Source organism: Vulpes vulpes, chromosome 5 (genome assembly GCF_048418805.1).
Source record: "Vulpes vulpes isolate BD-2025 chromosome 5, VulVul3, whole genome shotgun sequence".
Lineage (NCBI taxonomy): Eukaryota > Metazoa > Chordata > Mammalia > Carnivora > Canidae > Vulpes > Vulpes vulpes.
In genome coordinates this window covers 111,422,842-111,443,262 of record NC_132784.1, presented here as the reverse complement: position 1 = coordinate 111,443,262, position 20,421 = coordinate 111,422,842, and the positions used below count along the sequence as shown (strand labels likewise).

The window sequence follows — 20,421 nt, the reverse complement described above, 5'->3', positions numbered from 1 at the left end:
ATTTTATGAGGCCAGCATTAGTCTGGTACCAAGGCCGGGTAAAGATGCTACACTACAGGTAAAATTATAGGACTAGAAACATCTTGTGGAGAGGAACTGGTGCCTGGTCCGCTGCACCAGGTGCGGCAATTGAAGGAAAGTTTAGGTGGCACCACAAAGACGGGCATCTAAGGAAGAAGGACACATCTAAGGAAGAAGGACACACATGGGTGGCAGTCAGGCAAAAGGACGGTCATGGGTGGAGGGTGTCCAGCCAGTGGGGGGAGATAGTCATGGTGATTTGTCTATTGTCTCTCAGCTCTAATCCATTCTTCTACTCTTCTCTGTGGTGTTGGAGTTGGATCTCTGCAAACTACAGTCACAGATTCCTTTGGTTTTCCCCTAGCCTTTGGGTGATAGCTGTTTTCTGCAGTTATTCTTTCTTTTCTTCTTTTTTTTTAAAATTCAATTTGACTTAATTAACATAGCATGTATTATTAGTTTCAAAGGTGGAATTTAGTGATTCATCAGTTGCATAGAACACCCAGTTCTCATCACAGCAAGTGCCCTCCTTCATGCCCATCACCCAGTGACCCCATACCCCCACCTCCCCTCCCCTCCTGTGACCCTCAGTTTGTTTCTTAGAGTTAAGAGTCTCTTATGGTTTGTTTCCCTCTCTGTTTTCATCTTATTTTTCCTTCCCTTCCCCTGTTTTGTTTCTTACATTCCACGTATGAGTGAAATTGTATGCATATCTTGCTTGCCATAATCTCCTCTAGTTCCATCCACAGTGTTGCAAATGGCAAGATTTCATTCTTTTTGATGGCTGCGTAATATTCCGTTGTGTCCATGTATGTGTGTGTGTGTGTGTACGCACACACATATATGTACCATATATTCTCTATCCATCTATCTGTTGGACATCTGGGCTCTTTCAGTATTTTGTCTATCATGGACATTGTGCAGTTATCATTTCTGATTAGACAGCCCTCCACCACCTGTGTGACCCGTTCCTTTTATTAAGTCTCTTCATTGAAATGCCTAGTGTGAGGTCTTTTTCCTGACTGGATCCCAGACAGATAACAAGAGTAGACCTGAGAGCACAGAACTGGAGAGGGAGGTATTACTCAGGAACCCGGGCAAGTAAGTAGTTGGTCAACAGCTAGCCACAGTTCACGGGGCATGCCTGTGTGAGTCTCTGCGCTGGTTTTCTTGTCTGCTATAATTGGAATAAGGATAACTACCTTGTGTTAATTTACCGGAAGAGGTGCCTTTACAGAAACCTGGAAGGAGTGTGATTTCAGGTTATAGAACCCACCTGCCATAGTTTGAAGAACATGGGAATGCGTTAGAAGGATGCAGAATGTCTTACGGGATCTGAGAATGGGAAGACATCCTGGCCTTGGGAAGATCTCAGGAGCTAGAAAACGGTCAGGATTCTCTCTTGTTTTCGCATTTGCTGCACGTCACGTTGATGTCATTCTTTTCTTCCTGCAGACCAGCTTTCCTTGCCTTGATGGTCCATGTTATGCAGAGAAATTACCACATAAATGTTTTAGAGTCAATACCTCCTCTTTCCATGTAACTAGTCTAGACTGGACTTGCCATGCCTTGCTCCAATTTCAAATTTTATGAAACAATTTATTGCATTCTATGAAATAGAATTCAAAAAACAGCTTGGATCAGCTGTCCAATCCTGGTCCCTTCAATTATGGCTGTGGAAGTGGAGGTTATGTAATATAAACATGGATTCTGGTGGTCCCCCCCGAGTCCCCAAAGGGAGGGGCAGCACTGAGGTCATTGTGGATTGAGCAGACCTATAAGTATTTACTATCCCGGGCCTCAGGAATGTTGATAAAACTTGGAATCAGGGCCATGACCAGATGTAAGTCTTTAATCCCAGACAGACTAGCTGGATCCTCCCATCTCGGTGGAGGTGGCAGGGGGCTGGGTGGGATGGTGGTGGGGTGGCAGTTATTGATTCTAACTAGGTGGGGGAAGGGAGTGAGACTGAATCTGCAGGTGAGGATCCAGGGGCCTCCACTCTAGGGGATGGGAAGGATGCAGACTCAGGACCCATTTCTCCATTCTTCTCTGCCAGATGTCTCTCAAGTATATTCCAGCTTTCTCATGGAAAAAAAAATTCTACTCTAACCTTCATTCTGTTGAAAAAACAGGCTCCCCACAGGCTAAACAAGGAATGAGAGCTCGAAGGACTTGACCTGCGTTCTCAGAGCCTGCTGACATCCCATGGGGTGGTGACCTGAAGACTCCTTTCCCATCTGGCCTCTCCCCTAACCCCTCATTGGTCTGAGGATGCTTTACCTGATTTTTCCTATTTGTTTTCTTGGACTCACATCTCTTAAGTGGTTAAAATAAAAAGCATTTTTGCAACTGCATGATGTTTGGGGAAGACTAATGAATGGGGACTCAAGAGAGGTGGGTTTGATGCTGTGCTTTCCGCTGCCATATTGTGTGACCTCAGATAAGTCACGTAACTGTGCTTAGACTCAGCTATGAAACAAGGGGGCTGGCCCGGTGGACCTTCAAGGCTCCTTGCAGCTGACGATGTGCCTGAGGTCGGGGTGGAAGGACTCGCCCTTGCTTCCTGGTGCATGGGTCCGAGAACCGAACTTGCCTCCCTGGCTGTGAGAACTCTGGCAAAAGGCCACCGCGAAATTCTGCCGGAGCCGGGCTTGGTGTAAAGTGGTTCCTCTCGGGGGCGTGAAGGGCCCTGGAGAATGCGGATTCCATCCAGAAGACTAACATCTGAGCCTTCCCAGAAGCACACAAGGATTACATAGAATCGGGATCTGGTCTTTATCTTTGAAAGGCAATTCGAGCACCGCGGGATGTTCCAAACTGGAATTGTACATGGAAAAATAGCATTGGCTCTATAAATTCCTTTCTGCTCTGAAATATGTTGTGTATTAGAAACAGAGAGGTGGTGTTTATGGTGTAACTCAGGGCGATGGGATGGAGTTATGCACTGAGAGCCGAATGACAGGACGTGAAGCAAACAACGTCTCTAACGTGAGATGTTTCAGAAGATAAAATGATATTTAATAATTATATGGGAGCTCCGCCCCACCAGGAGCCCACAGATATCAACCTCTCAGATTTCCCAGTGCCCTCGAGACACAAGACAAGGGAGGATGACTCCCTAATAGCAAGAAGCAAATAACTAAAAACCCCTTGATTTTCCAAGTTTCTTGGCTCCCTAACAGGACGGTCAGTGGTTAGGTTGTTTGTCTCCAGGACACGGGGAAAACCCCAGCTGTGAGGCAGCTGAGGGTCTTCAGATCTCCCGAGGAGGCCGGGGTCATCATGTAGAGGATGGTTGCTCCAAGAGGCCTGGGCGTGGAAAGCATCAGCCTGCTGCTCCTTGGCCTCTGGGCCACGGTCGTGGGTGGGCTCGGAGCAGGTCTTCCCGCAGCACCCGCGGGAGCAGGTGAGACTCAGGGTGGATACGAAGCAGAACTTCTGATGCTGAGTGCCGATGGGCACCTGTTGTCCAGCGATCCTGTCCCCTGGGGCCGCTTGGAAGTAGGTTGCCTTCTCATCCGACAAGGACAGTTTAGGCTTCCCGACTTCTGCCTGCATGGGGGTCACATTGTGAGCAGGAGGACGTGGGAGTCTTGGTCTTGCAGCTCTTCTGCTCACCGTCACGGTCCCCAGGCTCTGCTTCTGAGCTCCTGTGCCTGCACTTCCTTTTTTTTTTTTTTTTTTTTTTTAAGATTTTATTTATTTATTCAGGAGAGAGACACACACACACACACAGAGAGAGAGAGAGAGAGAGAGAGGGAGGGAGGGAGAAGCAGGCTCCATGCAGGATCACGCCCTGGGCAGGAAACAGGTGCTCAACCACTGAGCCAGCCACCCGGGCGTCCCTGTGTTTGTGCCCAGGGGACGGAAGACAGCCTAGTGGCCGGGGAAGCCGGTCACCTGGCTCCTGGCGTCGGGGCGGAGAGCGAGGCTGGAGGCTCTGAGAAGGTTGGTCGCGGAGGCCGTGGGCAGAAGGAGCAGCAGGAGTGGGCCTCGGCCTCAGGCCCAGGCGCTGCCATGCAGCAGCCCAAGGCCTCGAGCAAGCACCTCGCTCCCGAGCTTCACCAGGCTGCTGGCATCCGCACCAAGCGTGATGGGCCGTCTGAGGACCCGAGGAAGTCACGTTGCAGAGCACCGCGGCCTGGCCACCATCGCACGTGGCATCGCTAACAACGCAGGTGAATAAGAACCTGGCCCCGGCCGCTAACCACAGTTTCCTCTTCACTCGACTTGGTTCAGCCCGTCCATGCAAGAGTCACAGACAGAGTGATTTTTAATTCTTTAAAAAATTTCTCATTTCTATCTCCAGGGGAGGTAGTAAGGAACAGTGACCCAACGATGGGCAGCAGCGGGGGGAGAGGATGGAAAGGAACACGATGTAGATGATCCTCCATATGGATAAGACTTCCATCCCTGAAAACCTGAGAACTGACTTTTTTTTTTTTTTGAGAGAGTGAGTTGGGTGGGGAGGGGCAGAGTGAGAGAGAATCCTCAGCAGGCTCCACGCTCAGTGTGGAGCCTGACATGGGGCTGGATCTCATGACCCTGAGGTCACGACCTCAGCCAAAGTCAAGACTCAGGTGCTCAGCCAGCTGAGCCACCCTGGCGCCCCGAGGAACCGACTCCTCTACCCTCCACGTCTTTGCTCCTCATCACGTAACACACCTGCTTTATTGTCAGTGAAGCACATATAATACACACCCGTATTCCAGCTCCACCAGCACATTGACCTTGGGCACACTGACGTTTTCTGTGCATCAGTTTCTTTGTGCGGACGCTGGGGAAATCGTGGTACCCTGCACCCCTTTCCCCACCTCATAAAGTTCTCATGAGAAATGAAATAAGTTAAAGTTCTTGGAGGAGTGCCTGGCAACTAGTAAAAAGGCAATGAATTATTCTCTCCTGTTTTCACTTTATCCTCACAAGCCTGTGAGTTGTCAGCTGGTATCGTCCCCCATCTTAGAGATGGAAAAGTTAGTGACTTGTCCAAGGTGGCTCTGCTCACTAGGAGTTTGAACTCGGATCATCTTTTACCACCGTCTGTCACCTAACCCTACATCTAGTAGCATGTAGGGTTAGGACCCAGCCCATATAGGGTGAAGATGATCTTTGATCTTTAAACCCCTCAGCCACCCGGGCGTCCCCAGTGCCTGCGCTTCCACCGCGCAGTATTCATTATTCAACATAGTATTCATGCTTCTATGGACACGGCTTCACAGAATAATTCTTAAGCACACTAAGATTCTCAGATGGTGAGCTGAACTTAGGAAAAAACCAAAGGGGAGCCTACGTGCAGCCGTCTGGATGTTCAAACCATTCTGCTTTAAAGAAAACCACAGTATTTCTATTGCCTACAGGATTTCTTTCATATTGATTTTAAAAATTAAGCCTTTATGCCTTAATATATGGCAATGGACCTGCCTATTGTGGACAGATTAACCAATAACAAGGCATCCTATTTTAAGGATTAGGTTCTAAAATTGGCATTTAAATATGTGCATGACATGACTCCATTGTAGACAGTGTTGTCTGGTTTTGGTTGGTGAGGTATACTTTCTTTAAAATCCAGGGATTGTCAGGCTTTGTTAATTATTGATGCAACCTGTCTTCTAGTGTGTGACACTCTTTTCCTGAGAGCTGCGACCCACTTGTGAGCGGGATGGAGCTGTGTTCACATGACATGACGCGTTGCCGCCCCCGTTTAGAAACAGAGGCCAAGGACGTGAAACACCCCTGACCAATGAAATTCTTCCTCTCAGGGTTCTGGGGACCGGGCTTCAGTAAAACTCCTCATCCTCTCGTCTTCATTTGAAGTAAGGAGCTACCCATTTGAGAGCTGGGGCATCATTTTAGGGTGGCCATCTTCAATGGAAGGTGAAAGAATCAGAAAAACCGGATTTGTTGAAAAAAAAAATAGGTTAAAGCAAGATGTATAAGGATAAGCAGGGCGGTGGGGTGCAGTTAACTGGGAACTAGGTTCCAGGAGGCTAATAGGTACTTTTAATTCCTCATGAAGTTTAAAGGTACCAACTGGGTTTGGTTTCTGTGAATACTTTCATCGTGTTTTAGTGTGTGCGGGTCTTAAACTAAGTTAGTGACACCCTTTACTTCCACCTTCTATTTTATTTCCTAAAGTATCACAAAGATGTCCAACCCCATTTGGAGACAGAAATACCATAGTTATTTCCATTTCTGACACTCGTATTCACTTGAACCTTGGTTTGTAGGGTAGAAGAGATCTTGAAAAGTCACCCGGCACGTTTCCTTACTTCTAATTAATACCGCATCTTACTCACTCCAGATAGATCTCCCCTATTTTCAGTAAAGTCCAGGTAGTGGGATTCTATACCGTTCATCAGCAGTTCGTTCGGGGCGTGACACAGCCCTTGTGGTTAGGAGGTGCTCGCTCCTGGGCCATGTTAAGTGATTCTTTTTTTTTTTTTTTTTTTTAAAGATTTTATTTATTTATTCATGAGAAACAGAGAGAGAGAGAGGCAGAGACACAGGCAGAGGGAGAAGCAGGCTCCATGCAGGGAGCCCGATGTGGGACTCGATCCCAGGTCCCCAGGATCATGCCCTGGGCCGAAGGCGGTGCTAAACCGTGGAGCCACCCGGGCTGGCCCACGTAAGTGATTCTGATCGCAGTGACTCATGTTGCCCGAGCCAAGCCAGGGGGGCAAAATCCGCTCACACAAAAGTAGCAAAATGGTTATTTCTCCGCATCTGTTCCCACAATTTCAGGAATTCCGGCCTCAACTCAAAACTCCATCAGACAGTTCTGAGAGTCTCCGAGAAGTGTTCCCTGTGTGTTCCATGAATGACTCCTCTTGGCTTTGCAGCGGCCTCTGCATTTTCTTTGCTTCCAGCCTCGGCTTCCCGGGGCAAAGGCTGTTATCCAGGCTGAGGAAACACCCCCCATCCCCCGACCTGAACTGTCCTCCAAAACGGAGGCTCCAATCTTATTTTTCCTCTTAATGCTTTAAATGGCCCCCAAATGTTTTGGTGAAACATCACTTTCAGCTTTTCCTTGCCTTTTTTTTTGAGGAGGTGGGTAACATCTTCTTAGAGTTCAAGGTTTGACCTCAGATTCGGCCGAGAATAACCTAAGTGATGGACATGGTATTTTTCTTAGAGCTCCTCCTTTCTTCTGACACCGCTCTGTGGCACTTGGGGCTGTCTCTCGTCCCTCGGGTCTCTCTTCACTCGGTGAGTTAGTTCTTCCCGGGGGCCCCTTGGTGCGCGTGCCCGTAGACACCTGAAGGAGCTGCCCATCTTTCCTCAATGCAGAACCCCCTGTGTCTGGGTTCTGGAGTCTCAGCATCGCTGGTTGGAGCTGGAAGCCTGGTTCTACGTACACGTGGACAAGACACCCTGCCCGTGGGGTAGGATGGCCTTCAGAGCTGGTGATTGGGGCTACATCCTTTTAGGGAGCAGCTCTTCTTTATTAGGTTCCCAATTTGTGGAATTATTACACTGTTTTCCACATTTGACCTGTCACTGCATCTGTGAAATCATAGGTCATCCTCAGGGTGCTTTCTTTATGGCAATGCCAAAGAGAGAAACCGCTATAGACAGAGATATTTGGGAGGATTATTATTTTTTTTAAAGATTTTATTTGTTTATTCACGAGAGACACAGAGAGAGAGGCAGAGACAGAGGCAGAGGGAGAAGCAGGCTCCCTGCGGGGAGCCGGACGCGGGACTCGATCCCAGGACCTCGGGGTCATGTCCTGAGCCCAAGGCAGACGCTCCACCGCTGATTGAGCACGGGGGAGGATTCTAGAACCGTTTCTATAACCAATGCCTGGCGTTGGCTCGGACAAGCCCCCAGCCAAGTGCCCCTAAATGCTCAATACACGTTTCCCGGGTTAAGCCAAAGATTGTGGCCTGAGTCGCCGTCAGACGTGACCTCAGATTTTCTGAGTTATTTGAAGAGACTTCTTACAAAGTTTCTCTCTCCTCTTTGTAAAATAGCCCCCGTTCTAGTTTTTTTTCTCTTGGGTCGTGTTCTGTGCCCTGGGTCCCCTCGGTGGCTGCCCCCTGAGCCGCCTGCAGGCTCCCTGCGTCCTTTCTGAGGGAGGCACAGCCACGGAAGGCCTGTCTCTGAGTGAGCGTGAGGGCTCTTCGTGGCTGTCCCCGTGGAGGTGTCCTGGCCCCCATCCCTCCTGCTCCTCGCTCCCTGTGAGAATGCAGTTCCACGGTCCCCTTCTGCTCACCGTCTCCCGTGTGCCCTGCCTCTCTTCGTGCTCCACCTGGGGTCCATGCAGCCCCCGAGTGGCTGCCCGCACAGCAGAGGCCAGGTGGTCACAGCGCCAGAGCCCAGAGGAAGGAAGTCCCTCCAGGTGGGTCAGGCCTTCAGAACCTCTCTGTTGCCGTCTACCTTCCTCCACGGATCTCCTGGCCTGGAGTCTCCGCTTGTCTTTCCTTCCCTGTGCTCTCGGACCATCGGGACCTCCAGAGCGGCCCAAGCCTGGCCTTGGTCAGAAATGATCCAGGCTGGGAAGGGTTAAGGACAGGAGCCCTGATGGATGCAGAAGATTATTAATTATCATTTAGGGAGCCGAGGAAGGGTTTCTCCCTGCCGCCTACACTCCCCTTTCACATGATCTCTGGCCATGGCCACGGATAGGAGGGGGAGAGAAGAGGAAAAGGAAGAAAAAAAAAAAAGGTTTTCAAAATAATTTAGAAAGTCTTTGTACAAGCTTGTGTTTTCAACCAGCAGCACGAATCCCAGGCAGCAATAGACCCTCGGAGGCAATAACCAACTGGGAATTGAGTGGAAAGAAAATAGGAATTCTAGACCCAAGAGCTGTCCAGATTTTTTTTTTTTTTTTTTTTTGGTGGGAGAGGGAGTAGGGGGGAGGGATTAAGTCCAATCTTTCTGGGGGAGGGCTCAGCTCTGGGCTTTCATGGATAAAACACTAAAGATCAACTCCATGTGTGTGACCCAACTGTCCTGGAAACTTCAGCTGGAAGGGAATCCAAACCTTCAGTTGTGCTTATAACTTCAGCTCAAGTAAGAAAAATGAGGTGGGGGGGGGGGGACAGGGTGGGGACCGAGGCTTCGGTGGCGGGGGAGGGCTTGGGGATGGATGCGGTGGGGACGAGGCGGAAGAGAGCTATGTCTTTAATTCTGTCCTATGGTTATACATATTTTTCTTCTATGAATGGGTTTTGCTGTAAATTATAGCTTTGCCCGTGGTCCCTTGGGTCAAAAGAAATAGTCTCTAAACAGAAAACAGCTCTGATTGGTGACTTTCCTTCTCCCCTCCCAACCCCCTTCCTAATTGAAACCAAATGTGCAATATATTGGATGCTGGGATCCCTGGCGCTCTCCCAGGAATCCTCAGAATGTGAGGTTTCTCTCAAAGCATCTTGCATCAGCCTGTGGATGTATGCCTACCGCCGGGCTCCTTCGCCGGCAAAGTGGAAAAAGAAGCGTTTCACAACAAATTCTTTTTTTGGGGGGGTTGGAGGGGGACGCAGTGGATTATAAACTCTGTTTTCTTCTTCCCCAATCTGTGTACTCCTGGATGAACGTAAGTTACGTGTTTTTGTTTCTCTTTCCTCTCCTCCCCCCCCCCCACCCTTTTCTAAAAAATGAAAGCTCTGAATTTGCTTCTGATGGCTCAGGAAAAGTTTTCAAAAGGAGGCAGAAGGGGGGTTTGGAGCCAGGCGAGGCCGGGGAGGGAACGGGGCACCGTAGACCCGAGCTCGCACGGTGTGCGGGGAGGGGTCCTGGATTTATCTTTACGGAGGGAAGAGAAAAGCAGCCTAAGCCAGAGAGGCCCGGAGCCACTAGCCGCATCCTCAGTCGCAGCTCCAGTGCAGGGCACCGCGGGGTGGCGTGTGGCAGGCAGGCCAGGCCCACGGCACGGCTGGTTCCTGCGCCTGGACAGGCCGAGCGCGGGAGCTGGTTTCGGGGTGCAGTAAGCGCAGTGCCAGAGCGTCCTGAGTCGGGGAGAGGACAACTGATTGCACTTTCGTTTTCTCAGCAGCGTCGCCGACTCCACTGGGAGCAGGGCAGCTTGCGGGCTGTCTGGCCGGGCGGCTGGGAGGGGGCCCGTGTGGAGGGGGGCTTCTCACCCCGCCTGGCTGGCCCGGGGGTGCCTTTCCCTTTGTTAGCCCACAGCTCGGGGCTGTTTGCAGTTGGGAGCCCTGCGTCCTGGCCGATGTTCAGGAGTCCCATCCAAGCGGCTGAAACTATCGGGGTTGGGGTGCTCACCCTGTCCGGGCCCGTGGAGGGTCAGCACCATCTTGCCCTCTGCTTTCTGCGTCCCTTCCCCAGAGTTAGAGCCCCGCGAGGAGCCTCAGAGGTGCACCCAGCCCCTCGATCAGCAGCTGCAGCAGGGACTGACACGCCGGGCCGTGCCGCGCGCTGGTGGGGCCTGGCCGTGGAATCGGGGCTTCCCTCGCCTCGAATGCAGCCCTCCGTCCCCTCCCCACCTCTACTTTCTTGTTCATTTTGTGGCCGAGACAATGGGGACACTTCAATGAACCAGTCCCCGCAGGGACCCTCGTTACCGCCCGGGGAGGATGCTAACGGTGGCTCACCAGCTCGTGGTATCTCTGGTCACACAGGGGACCCTTGAACAACAGGGGTTGGGGCACCGACCTCTGCGCAGTCGAAAGTTCATGTATAGTTTCTGACTCCCCCAGAACTTAACTACCGATAGCCCACTGTGGACCAGAAGCCTTGCCCGCAGCAACTAGTCGGTTAGCACGTGGACTGTGTGTCGTATGTTCGCATATGTGTGTCTGTTACGTGCTGTATTCACGCAATAGAGTCGACTGGAGAAAAAATATTATCAAGAAAATCATGAGGAAGAGGAAGAAGCATTAGCAGTACTGTACGTTTTTTTTTTTTTATCAGAAAAAATCTGTATCAGCAGACCCACGCCGTTCAGACCCGTGTTTTTCGAGGGTCAGCTGTATTCGGTTGTGTGTGTGCGTGTGTGTGTGTGTGTGTGTGTGTGTGTGTGTGTGGAGAATAAAGGAGCTGACATCCGAGTGCTTACTATGCACCAGGCTCCACGCTCAGAGCTCCGTATGCAGCGTTGGACGGATCCTCACAGCTCCGTAAGACGCGATTCCTATCTCATACGTGAGGATACCGAGTCTCAGCGAAGCGGAGTGGGCTGCTCAAGGAAATGCAGCTAAGAAGTCTGAAATTCACGTACGCCTGACTCTAGAACCTGTGCTCTTTTTTTTTTTTTTTAAATATCCTTTGCATTTAACTTTCTTAAATTGAGGTATACTCATAACGGCCGGAGATTTGTACTCCTTGCAAAGTGATCACCACAGTACATTCAGTCCCCCCCGTCTCTGCACATCGCCACACAGAAGCGTTGCCTTGTGACGAAACCTGAAATCTGTGCTTCGAGTCCCTGGGCGGTCATGCCCCCCTCACCCCTCCACACACGCCTGTGGTTACTTTCCGGGTCGAATTCCGCGTTTCCCTCCGTGGTCAGGAGGTGAAGGCATCAGGCTGGGCGGGGACGGATTCAGATTCTCTTGCGGGGTGCGCCCCTGTGCAGGTGGCTGTGTATTTATCTGGTGCCAGACAGGGGCTGCAAGTGGGCACCCTTGCAGGCTTCCTTCTGCGCGCTCCCTAAATACTTCCCTTTGCCGTGCAAGGAGCCTGGGGTTTAGAGTTGGAAGCACCGAGTTCAGGTGCCGGCTCCACTTTTTACCTCCTGGCAGTGTTGCACCTTGGCCTCTGTATTTATTACCCGGGGACGACGGCAGGACTTCCCAGTGTTCTTGTTTGACCAGATATGGGACAGGAGCGTGTCCTGGAGGCTGGGAAGGGCTTAACCATATCTGTCCTGGAGGCTGGGAAGGGCTTAACCATATCTGTCCTGGAGGCTGGGAAGGGCTTAACCATACCCGTTTCTGTAACGATGATCACTGCAAACCCAGGACCACAACGTGGGGCCGTCTGTGGCATGTACTTGTCTAAAACCCTGAAATGGGAGGCCGCAGCCCCAGCCTCCTTCGGATGGAAGCAGTCCCTCCCCGTGGGGGGAGCAGTTCCAGTCTTTCCATCTGAGGCTCCCCTCCGGTGGCCTGGCTTGGCCATGGCTCCTCGCCCCAGAGGTCACAGCGGGGACCGGAGGACACCGTGCTGGCCTTGGGTCCCGTGCTTCTGTCTCCACCACCTCTGACCAGGGGGATGTGTAGTCGTCCCTTGATTTCTCCTTGAAGGAGATCTGCCTTTGAGGGGCTTCATGGCTGAGGGTGGATCCCTGACCGGAGGCTTTCTTGTCCTTGGCAGACGCGGCTCTGCACCCCATGTCCCCCGGGCTGTGCCTGTAGCCAGAAGGAATGCAGCTGCTCCCGGGGGTGGGGCTGGCGGGGAGGCCCCTGCCTCTGCTTCTGGTTAAGATCTGTTTGCTTTATAAACACGGAAGGTAAGGGCAGGGGGAGGGCCTTCTCAGGATCTCTTACTAAGAATCCTCACACTGGAAGTGCCCACAGTGTCTGTGCCTGTGGGATGATAGGAAATGCATGGCTGTCTCTGCCCCCAGCCCTGGGCACAGGGCGCCTCATGCCCTCCTAGTTTTCCAAGTGCTGAGAGCACTGGGGGCATTTCTTTTGAGTCCTTCGGTCTCTGACCCCATGTCCTGACCCAGGGCTCCTAAATCCCTCAGAATTTCTTGGGTGACAGGAGTGTCCTTTGTTCTAATGGGTGACTCTGGGTGGGCTCCTGGATGGGGGCCGGTCACCAGAAAGACAGAGCCCTGATCAGAAGCCTGATCAGCCCCAGAGGCTGGAGGGTGAGTCAATGATCCATCCTGCCTGCACGCGGAAGCTTCCATGAGAATCCCCACAGAATGGAAGGGGGAGCTCGGCGAGCGCGTCTACCTACTGGGGGGGGGTGGTACGCCCCAACCCCAGGACAGAGGCTCCCGTTCTCGGGACGCCCCCGGGCCTTACCTGTGTATCTCTTCTTCTGGCTGTTCATCCGTCTCTCTTCTCTTATCTTTTTTTTATATAATAAACTGGTAAAAGGAAGTAAGCGGTTCCCTGAGTTCCATGGGCTGTTCTAGCAAATGATCAAATCCAAGGATGGGGTCGTGGGAACCTCTGATTCGTGGGCCGAGTCAGACAGAAGTTGGGGACCTGGTATTTGCCATTGATGCCTGCACTGGAGGGGGACAGTCTCGGGGGCCTGAGCCCTACCCTGTGGGGTCCACACCAGCTCCAGGAGGCCTGCATCAGAATTTCTGGGTGCGGAAACCCACACAGCTGGTGGCAGAGGCATTGTGAGCGCCTGAGTGGAGGAAACTGAGTTTTTCCTGGACGATGTCTGAACACAGGGTGGGAGCATCATCCAAGGGAGCCCCATCAGCCCCCCTCTCCTTTAGCCTCTCTGGTAGCGCACCGTCTTCTTCCTCCACAGTCCCTCCCTGAGCTTCAAGGCACATGAGCTACCTATGACACGTCAAGAATATAGTGCATAGTGCAGACCTTCCCACTCCGACTGCATTTCTAACAGGCTACCAAATAAGAGCCCCCCCACCCCGCTCTTGTTAACGCCACACGGTTCTAGGCTAGCGATCGTTCTCAGACTCACTTCCCGAGCTCCTTTATGAGATCCCCTCTCAGGCACATCATCCACACCTCAAACACGCAACCCAAACACGTGTCTCACTGGCATCCGGAAGGCTCACCCCCCCACACCCCCATCTAAAAACAGACTTCCTTGATGTGCCCAAGTCCTGTGCAGGCTCGCCCCAGCGGCGACCGTCGCGGTGCAGACACACTGGGTTCTTTATGCCCCTTGCCCTGTTGGAAGCCGTGCCCCGTGTGAATCGACTCTCTCCCAGCGATGACGACTCAGTCCAGAAATGTGCCCGACATCCCCAGGCATCCAAGAGCGTCTCTGAATTCAGCAGCCCGTCCGCAGTGAGGGCTGCTCCCCAGGAAATTAGAAACCCCGGTGGGACTTAAGGACCTCTAGGCCAATGACGTCAGAGCATCTCCAGTTGGGGGTTGGGAACCAGTACTTTGAAGTGCCCGCAGAGTGGCTCTACCGTGAACCTCCCCTGCTGAATATCCACCTCGGTTGCCTCAGCCACTCCTTGGCAGGCATGAAGGGCAGGCTGGGGACAGAAACCAGCCCGGACTGCACCCCCCTCTCCTGTTATCCTATAAGCAATCTAACGCTTCGTGCCTCCCTTCTCTGGTTGGCATGCCTCCCTCCTCCTGTTGCCTCGTGTGAGCTTCCCGCAGACCTCCTCATGCTGTGTCCGACCTTGCTTTTGCCCTTAAGTGGAAGTTGTCCAGGCCTCAGACTCTTCCCGGTGTGGAGTCAGATAGACCTGACTCCCAACTCGGGCCACGCTCACCCACTCTGGGTCCCTGGGCCACCTGCTCAAACCCCCTACGTCTCAATGTCCCACTCTGTGATGTCAGGATTATAATTCCCATTTAATAGGCATTACAAACGCCACCTGCGAGCACTACACAGTTAATAGACGAGGTCGACGCGGGTATCACCAGTTCAGCACTGCTGTGTGGTCCTCCCTGTTTTCCCAAGGCCCATTCCCAGCACTCACCTGCCCAAGTCGGCCTCTGCCAACAACAGCACCCAAGGTGCGCTCACAGAGCAGAGGACGTGGGTTCAAGTTCTGGCTTGGCCACCGTGTATTAGCCAAATGACCTTAGACAAGATACCCAACCTCCTTGAATCTCCTTCGTGTCGTCTCACGGGTGTGATAGAAGAACAGGTGCCACTAGATATGCAGGGAGGCCCGCGCAAAGCCTCGCACATGGTGGGGTGAACGCTCAGTAAGTGGCGCCTCTCTTACTGAGAGGCAACCGTTGGTTCCTCACAGGCCACAAGCTCACTTTGCATGAATCTTGGGGACCAATACCTTGGATTGATTCCTTTCATCTGAAAACCTTGGTTAGGTCATGGATGAGATTTGCTGGAAATTGGCCCTTTTGGATTTGAAATGACAGCCGTTGTGTCATCTCCTCACCCCCACTCCCTGCTTCCCCCACTGCACCTTTACCCAACCTTTCCCCTAATACCCGGGACACACCTGTGCCCAATACCATCTTGTCATGGGGAACTGATCAAAGAGTGGGTTACATGGCTGGGGGTCTACATGACACCAGAAGACAAAAAGAATGGGCAGTTTGGGGCAGGTAGGTAAGAGGGATATTATATATTAGCCATTGGGCAAGTCACTCCCATTACAATGAAAAGATTTAGAGGCTGTTACAAAGAGAAGATAATCCCATTACAATGAGAGGTTATGAGTCACAATGTGACTGCTGTTAGCAGAAAGCAAAATGCATTCAGGAAAGGGAGAGATGAGCTAACCAAAGAGAAATTCAAGTTTTGTGCTTCCGTAGGAATCTTCCAATAATAGACTGGTCCCACCACGGGTTCCAAACTGGAGGGACCACGGGAGGTGGGGGTATGGGGGCACTGGCCTTGACTTGTTTGTGTTGACCTGTTTTCCCCTCCTTCTCATACCCAAGTGCCTGCCTCCCTTCCCCATCCCCACACTTCTTGGGAATTTCTAATCTGTTTCTCTCTGGTTGTTCTGGGTTCTCTCGGAAATTCCATTTTATTTTATTTGGTTTTCAATAAATGCGTCTATTCAACAAGTATTTATTCACTGCCTATTAGTGTAAGACACTCTGTTTAACATTTTTAAATAACCACAGCTTAATAAGGGAACGAAGATGTCCAGACGCCGGCCCAGGGACATTCACCAGAACACTCATCACCTAGTGGCTAAAGCAACGGTCTCCCTAAACTTTATTTGTCTCTTTTCATTTCATATGCATGCGTTTGGATTTGTTGTGATTGGGCCCGTATTATACAGACATGACTTAGTTGAAAATAATTCTCTTCTTCTTTTGGTTTTCTCTCTTATTTTTGCTTTCTGTCCTTTCTGTTTTGCGTAGAACTATTTGATGTTTCCAAGTTTGTCTAATTCTCAAGCAATGGAGGCTCCCAGCACTTGGCAGGGTATATACTTTTTAGCTGGAATCTCACCTTGGCCTTCCTCGCCCTAAGAAAGGTCAGGTTTGACCCAGCCCAAGTGTCACTGAGTCCTGGAGGAGCAGTGAAAAGGTGAAGAAGTTCTAAACTGGGCTCATACTCACTTCGAAGCCCCTGGGTTCAGCTGGGCTTCTCCTGTACACCGGGAGGGTCTGCAGTGGATCACTCATTCACCTGTCTTGTGGATTGTGTTTTGTGCCTAGACAGACACCAAAGAGATGTTGGAGGGTCCCTTGGACCTACTGCTCAGAGGTTAATAGTACCTGCACTGTGGTGTGTGGGTTGGAGGGGAGGGCATGATGGTCCCAGCACCATCATTTTCTAGATTTTTTTTTAAAAGATTTTATTTATTTATTCATGAGAGACACACACACACACAGAGGCAGAGACACAGGCAGAGGGAGAAGCAGGCTCCATGCAGGGAGCCCGACGTGGGACTCGATCCCGGGTCTCCAGGATCACACCCTGGGCTGAAGGCAGGCGCTAAACCACTGAGCCACCCGGGCTGCCCCATTTTCTAGATTTTTGACCTCTGAGAAGTCTTTTGACGTCCTTGGGCCTCAATGTCCTCATCTGTCTCCCTTCTCAGTTTTTATCCCCTCCTCCTTAGGTTCAGATAAGATGATGTGTAAGAAGCTTTATACTGGAAAGCATCGTGCCTAGGAAGATGGTAGGTGGCCTGTCCTTTTGGACACATTTCAGAGGTAGCTAATCCAGCAAAATTTTCCATATGCAAGATTGTCCTTAGGGTCTTCATGGCTTAGGCAGCCAAAAATGAATTGAGATGAGAAATGGATTAAAAAGAAGGACAAGGAGTATGTGAAAGAGGAATAATGTCTAGAACTTGAAAGTCAAGGAGTAGTAAAGGGAGGTTGCTGTTTTTCTTTTTCTTTAAGATTTTATTTATTCATGAGACACAGAGAGGGAGAGGCAGAGACACAGGCAGAGGGAGAATCAGGCTCCCTGCAGGGGGCCCAATGTGGGACTGGATCCTAGGATGCCAGGATCACGCCCTGAACTGAAGGCAGATGCTTAACCACTGAGCCATCCAGGCGTCCTATTGTTTTTCTAAATAAACTTATGAGTATATATAATTTTGATAAAAATATGCCCTAATTATGAAGCAGTTCCTTTGCTATATATGCACGTGTGTGTAAATATGTTTATTGTTTGTATCTTGATTATAGATTTTTATGTAGTTGTAGAAAAGGACAAATAATCTAGTTTTTTTTTTCATTTCTTCTTTAAAAATTTTGAACACTATGAATTCAGAAAAATCCAACAATTAAAATCTTGGTGAATTCTTATGTCTAAGAGAAGTAGTTTCTCACCAATTTTTACTCCAATGGCACTGATTTTTTTAAAAAATCAATTTTTTAACCCATTATGAATTTTATGGCATTCTGGGAAGCTGTCATCGCTTTGTTTTTGCTGAATGCATATATTTATGTCTTAGCAGATGTTTGTTGTGTGCTTGCTCTCTGCCAGGTGCTAGTCTAGGTGTTAGTGATCAAGAAGACCAACAAGATTTTAGATGTTTATGATCCTTCATTACATGATTACAAATCATGCTCCTTGGTATTTCCCCAAATGAGTTGAGAGCGTATGTCCGTCCACACAGAAACCTGCCTCAGATATTTGTGATGTTTATAGCAGCTTTATTTGCAATCGCCAAATGGATAAACTGAACGGACAAACTGTGGTCCATTCAGACCATGGAATATTACTCTGCAGTGAAAAGAAATTAGCCATCAAGCCGTGAAAAAAAAAATAAGGAAGAGCATTCAATGCATGTGACTAAGTGACAGAAGCCAATGTGAAAAGGCTGTATTCTGTGTGGTTCCGACTCTATGACGTTCTGGAAAGGGCAAAACTATGGAGGCAGGAACAGGATGAATGGTTGTTGGGGGTTAGCGAGGAGGGAGAGATGAACATGAAGAGCGCAGAGGATTTTTAAGGCAGTGAAACTATTCTGTACGATACTAAATGGCAAATACATGTCATTATACTTTTGTGCAAACCCACAGAATGTGCAACACCAGGAATGAAGCCTGATGTCAACTATGGACTTTGGGTGATAATGACGTGTCAGCGTAAACTCACGGAATGTTAGGAATGTACCACTGTTGGGGCGCCCGGGTGGCTTAATCGGTCGGGCATCCGACTCTTGATCTCAGCTCAGGTCTTGATCTCAGGGTCGTAAGTTCAGGCCCCACAATGTAACACGGTGGTGCAGGATGTTGACATAAGGAAGGCTGGATGCGTGTTTGGGGCGCAGGGGGTATATGAGAACGCTCTAGTTTCTGCTCAGCTTTGCTGTGAGCTGAAAACTGCTCTGCAGAATGAAGTCTCAAATCCCAAATTTCTAGCGTTTTGATTTCATTCTGGCTTCCTTTCTATTTGGAGGCAGACCTTGTATCATAGTTGTAACGGTGAGCGTTTCTATTAGACCTTGTATTATAGTTATAATGATGAGCATTTCTATTTAAAAATTATTTTTACTTTTCAGATAACTGTTGCTATTGTACCCTAACGAATAATATATAATTAATAATAATAAAAATAAATAATATCTTATTTATTAAAGGTAATGGAGGCAAAACTTTTGCTATCAGTGGTTAAAACGATTGGTAAAGACTGATTTAACAGCTTACTAGCAGATATTTGGGAAATCTCTTTGTCACATCATTCAAATTATAATAACTATCACCTGAAAGGAGAGTCATTTGTTTAACGCACAAATATTCTCGCTTAAAATCATAGTGTGGTAGAAAGAGGGGGATAGGTCAGGTTAAAAGAATAAGCTTTTTTTTTTAAGTTTTTATTTAAATTCCACTTAACATACAGTGTAATATTAGTTTCAGGTGTACAATATAATGACTCAACACTCCCATACAACACCCAGTGCTCATCACAGCAAGTACACTCCTTCATCCCCCTCACCTGTTTCACCCCCCCCCACACACACACACACCTGCCCCCTCTGGTGACCATCGGTGTGTTCTCTACAGTTAAGAGTCTGTTTCTTGGTTTTTATTTTCTCTCTCTTTCTCTTTTCCCCCCTTTGGTTATTTGTTTTGTTTCTTAAATTCACATATGAGTGAAATCATGTGTATTTGTCTTTCTCTGAGTGACTTACTTCACTTAGCATTATGCTCTCTAGCTCCATCCACATCACTGCAAATGGTAAGATTCATTCTTTTTTATAGCCAAGTAATATTCCATTGTGTGTGTGTGTGTGTGTGACATCTTTTTTTTATTCATTCATCAATCAATGAACAAATGAACACTTGGGCTGTTTTATAGTTTGGCTCTGGTAAGTAGTGTTGCTATAAATGTTTGGGGGCATGTATCCCTTTGAATATTTTTGTATTATTTGGGTAAATACCTAGTAGCACAATTGCGCGTCGGTAGGGTAGCTCTTTTTTTTTTAACTTACTGAGGGATCTCCATACTGTTTTCCAGAGTGGTTTCACCAATTTGCATTCCCACCAACAGTTCATGAGGGTTTCCTTTTCCCCATCCTTGTCAACATTGTTTCTTGTGTTGTTGACCTTAGCCATTCTGACAGGCATGAGGTGATACCTCATTGTGGTTTTGTTTTTCATTTCCCTGATGATGAGTGATGTTGAGCATCTTTTCATGTGTCTGTTGGCCATCTGGATGTCTTCTTTGGAAAAATGTCTATGTCTTCTGCCCATTTTTAAATTGGATTATTCATCTTGGGGGTGTTGAGTTTTTAATTTTAACTTTGCCACCTATTAGCAATTGGACTTTATGCAAGTATTTTTTAGACCTGTCTGCATTTCAATATTCTCATCTGGGCAATATGAAATTTCTCTATCTTCTTGTTCAAGTATGCTAATCACTGTACCCATACCAGCACCCATTCTCCCATTTCCACTTTTATAGCTAGGTCTTCGATCTCTGCAGTCTCCACTGTAGTTCTTACCATGTGCTCTGAATATCCTCCTCTGTCCTCTCATGTTAGCTAAATGCCACCCTTCTCTAAAGGTCAGCTTGAGTTTCAGATCCTCTGGCCAATTCAGACCTTCCTTTTGGAATCTCTGGTTCTTTGGGTCACAATCATGTAGTCTAGCAAGGAAAATGTCTTAGGTAATTTTTATAAGTCACCTTGTAGCATAATCCATAAGTATTTGCTGAGCTATCAATATATATTCTATTAAGGTCTCATGATTTGCCTCACATAGTGTTATTTGTTGCTGGGAAAATTCTTAGAGGGCTGTAACTAAAGCCTTATATACTATAGTCTTTGAGGATGTAAAGGAGCTCAACAGACTTCTATTACTTGGTTATTCTGTAAGATCAGGATGTCCAGAGAGCCAGGTTTTGGAGAAATGGTGTAAGCAC

At 49.1% G+C, this 20,421-nt stretch overlaps 1 protein-coding gene across 5 annotated transcripts in view; it reads left to right on the top strand.

Moving 5' to 3' along the window:
- Positions 1–8,197: 8,197 nt before the first annotated feature.
- Positions 8,198–20,421, top strand: part of DDR2 (discoidin domain receptor tyrosine kinase 2) — a 145,692-nt gene continuing 133,468 nt past the window's right edge. For 2 of the 5 annotated variants that reach the window (XR_012001811.1, XM_025991257.2), the window contains exon 1: positions 9,108–9,562. Coding sequence is in view for 1 of the 5 variants with exons in the window: in XM_025991257.2 (XP_025847042.2) it covers positions 9,419–9,562 (144 nt within the window). In the remaining 4 variants the exon portion in view is untranslated. Of the gene's footprint in view, positions 9,040–9,100; positions 9,563–20,421 lie in introns of those variants that run through there. The other 3 variants (XM_025991260.2, XM_025991258.2, XM_025991259.2) reach the window with 3 other exon arrangements.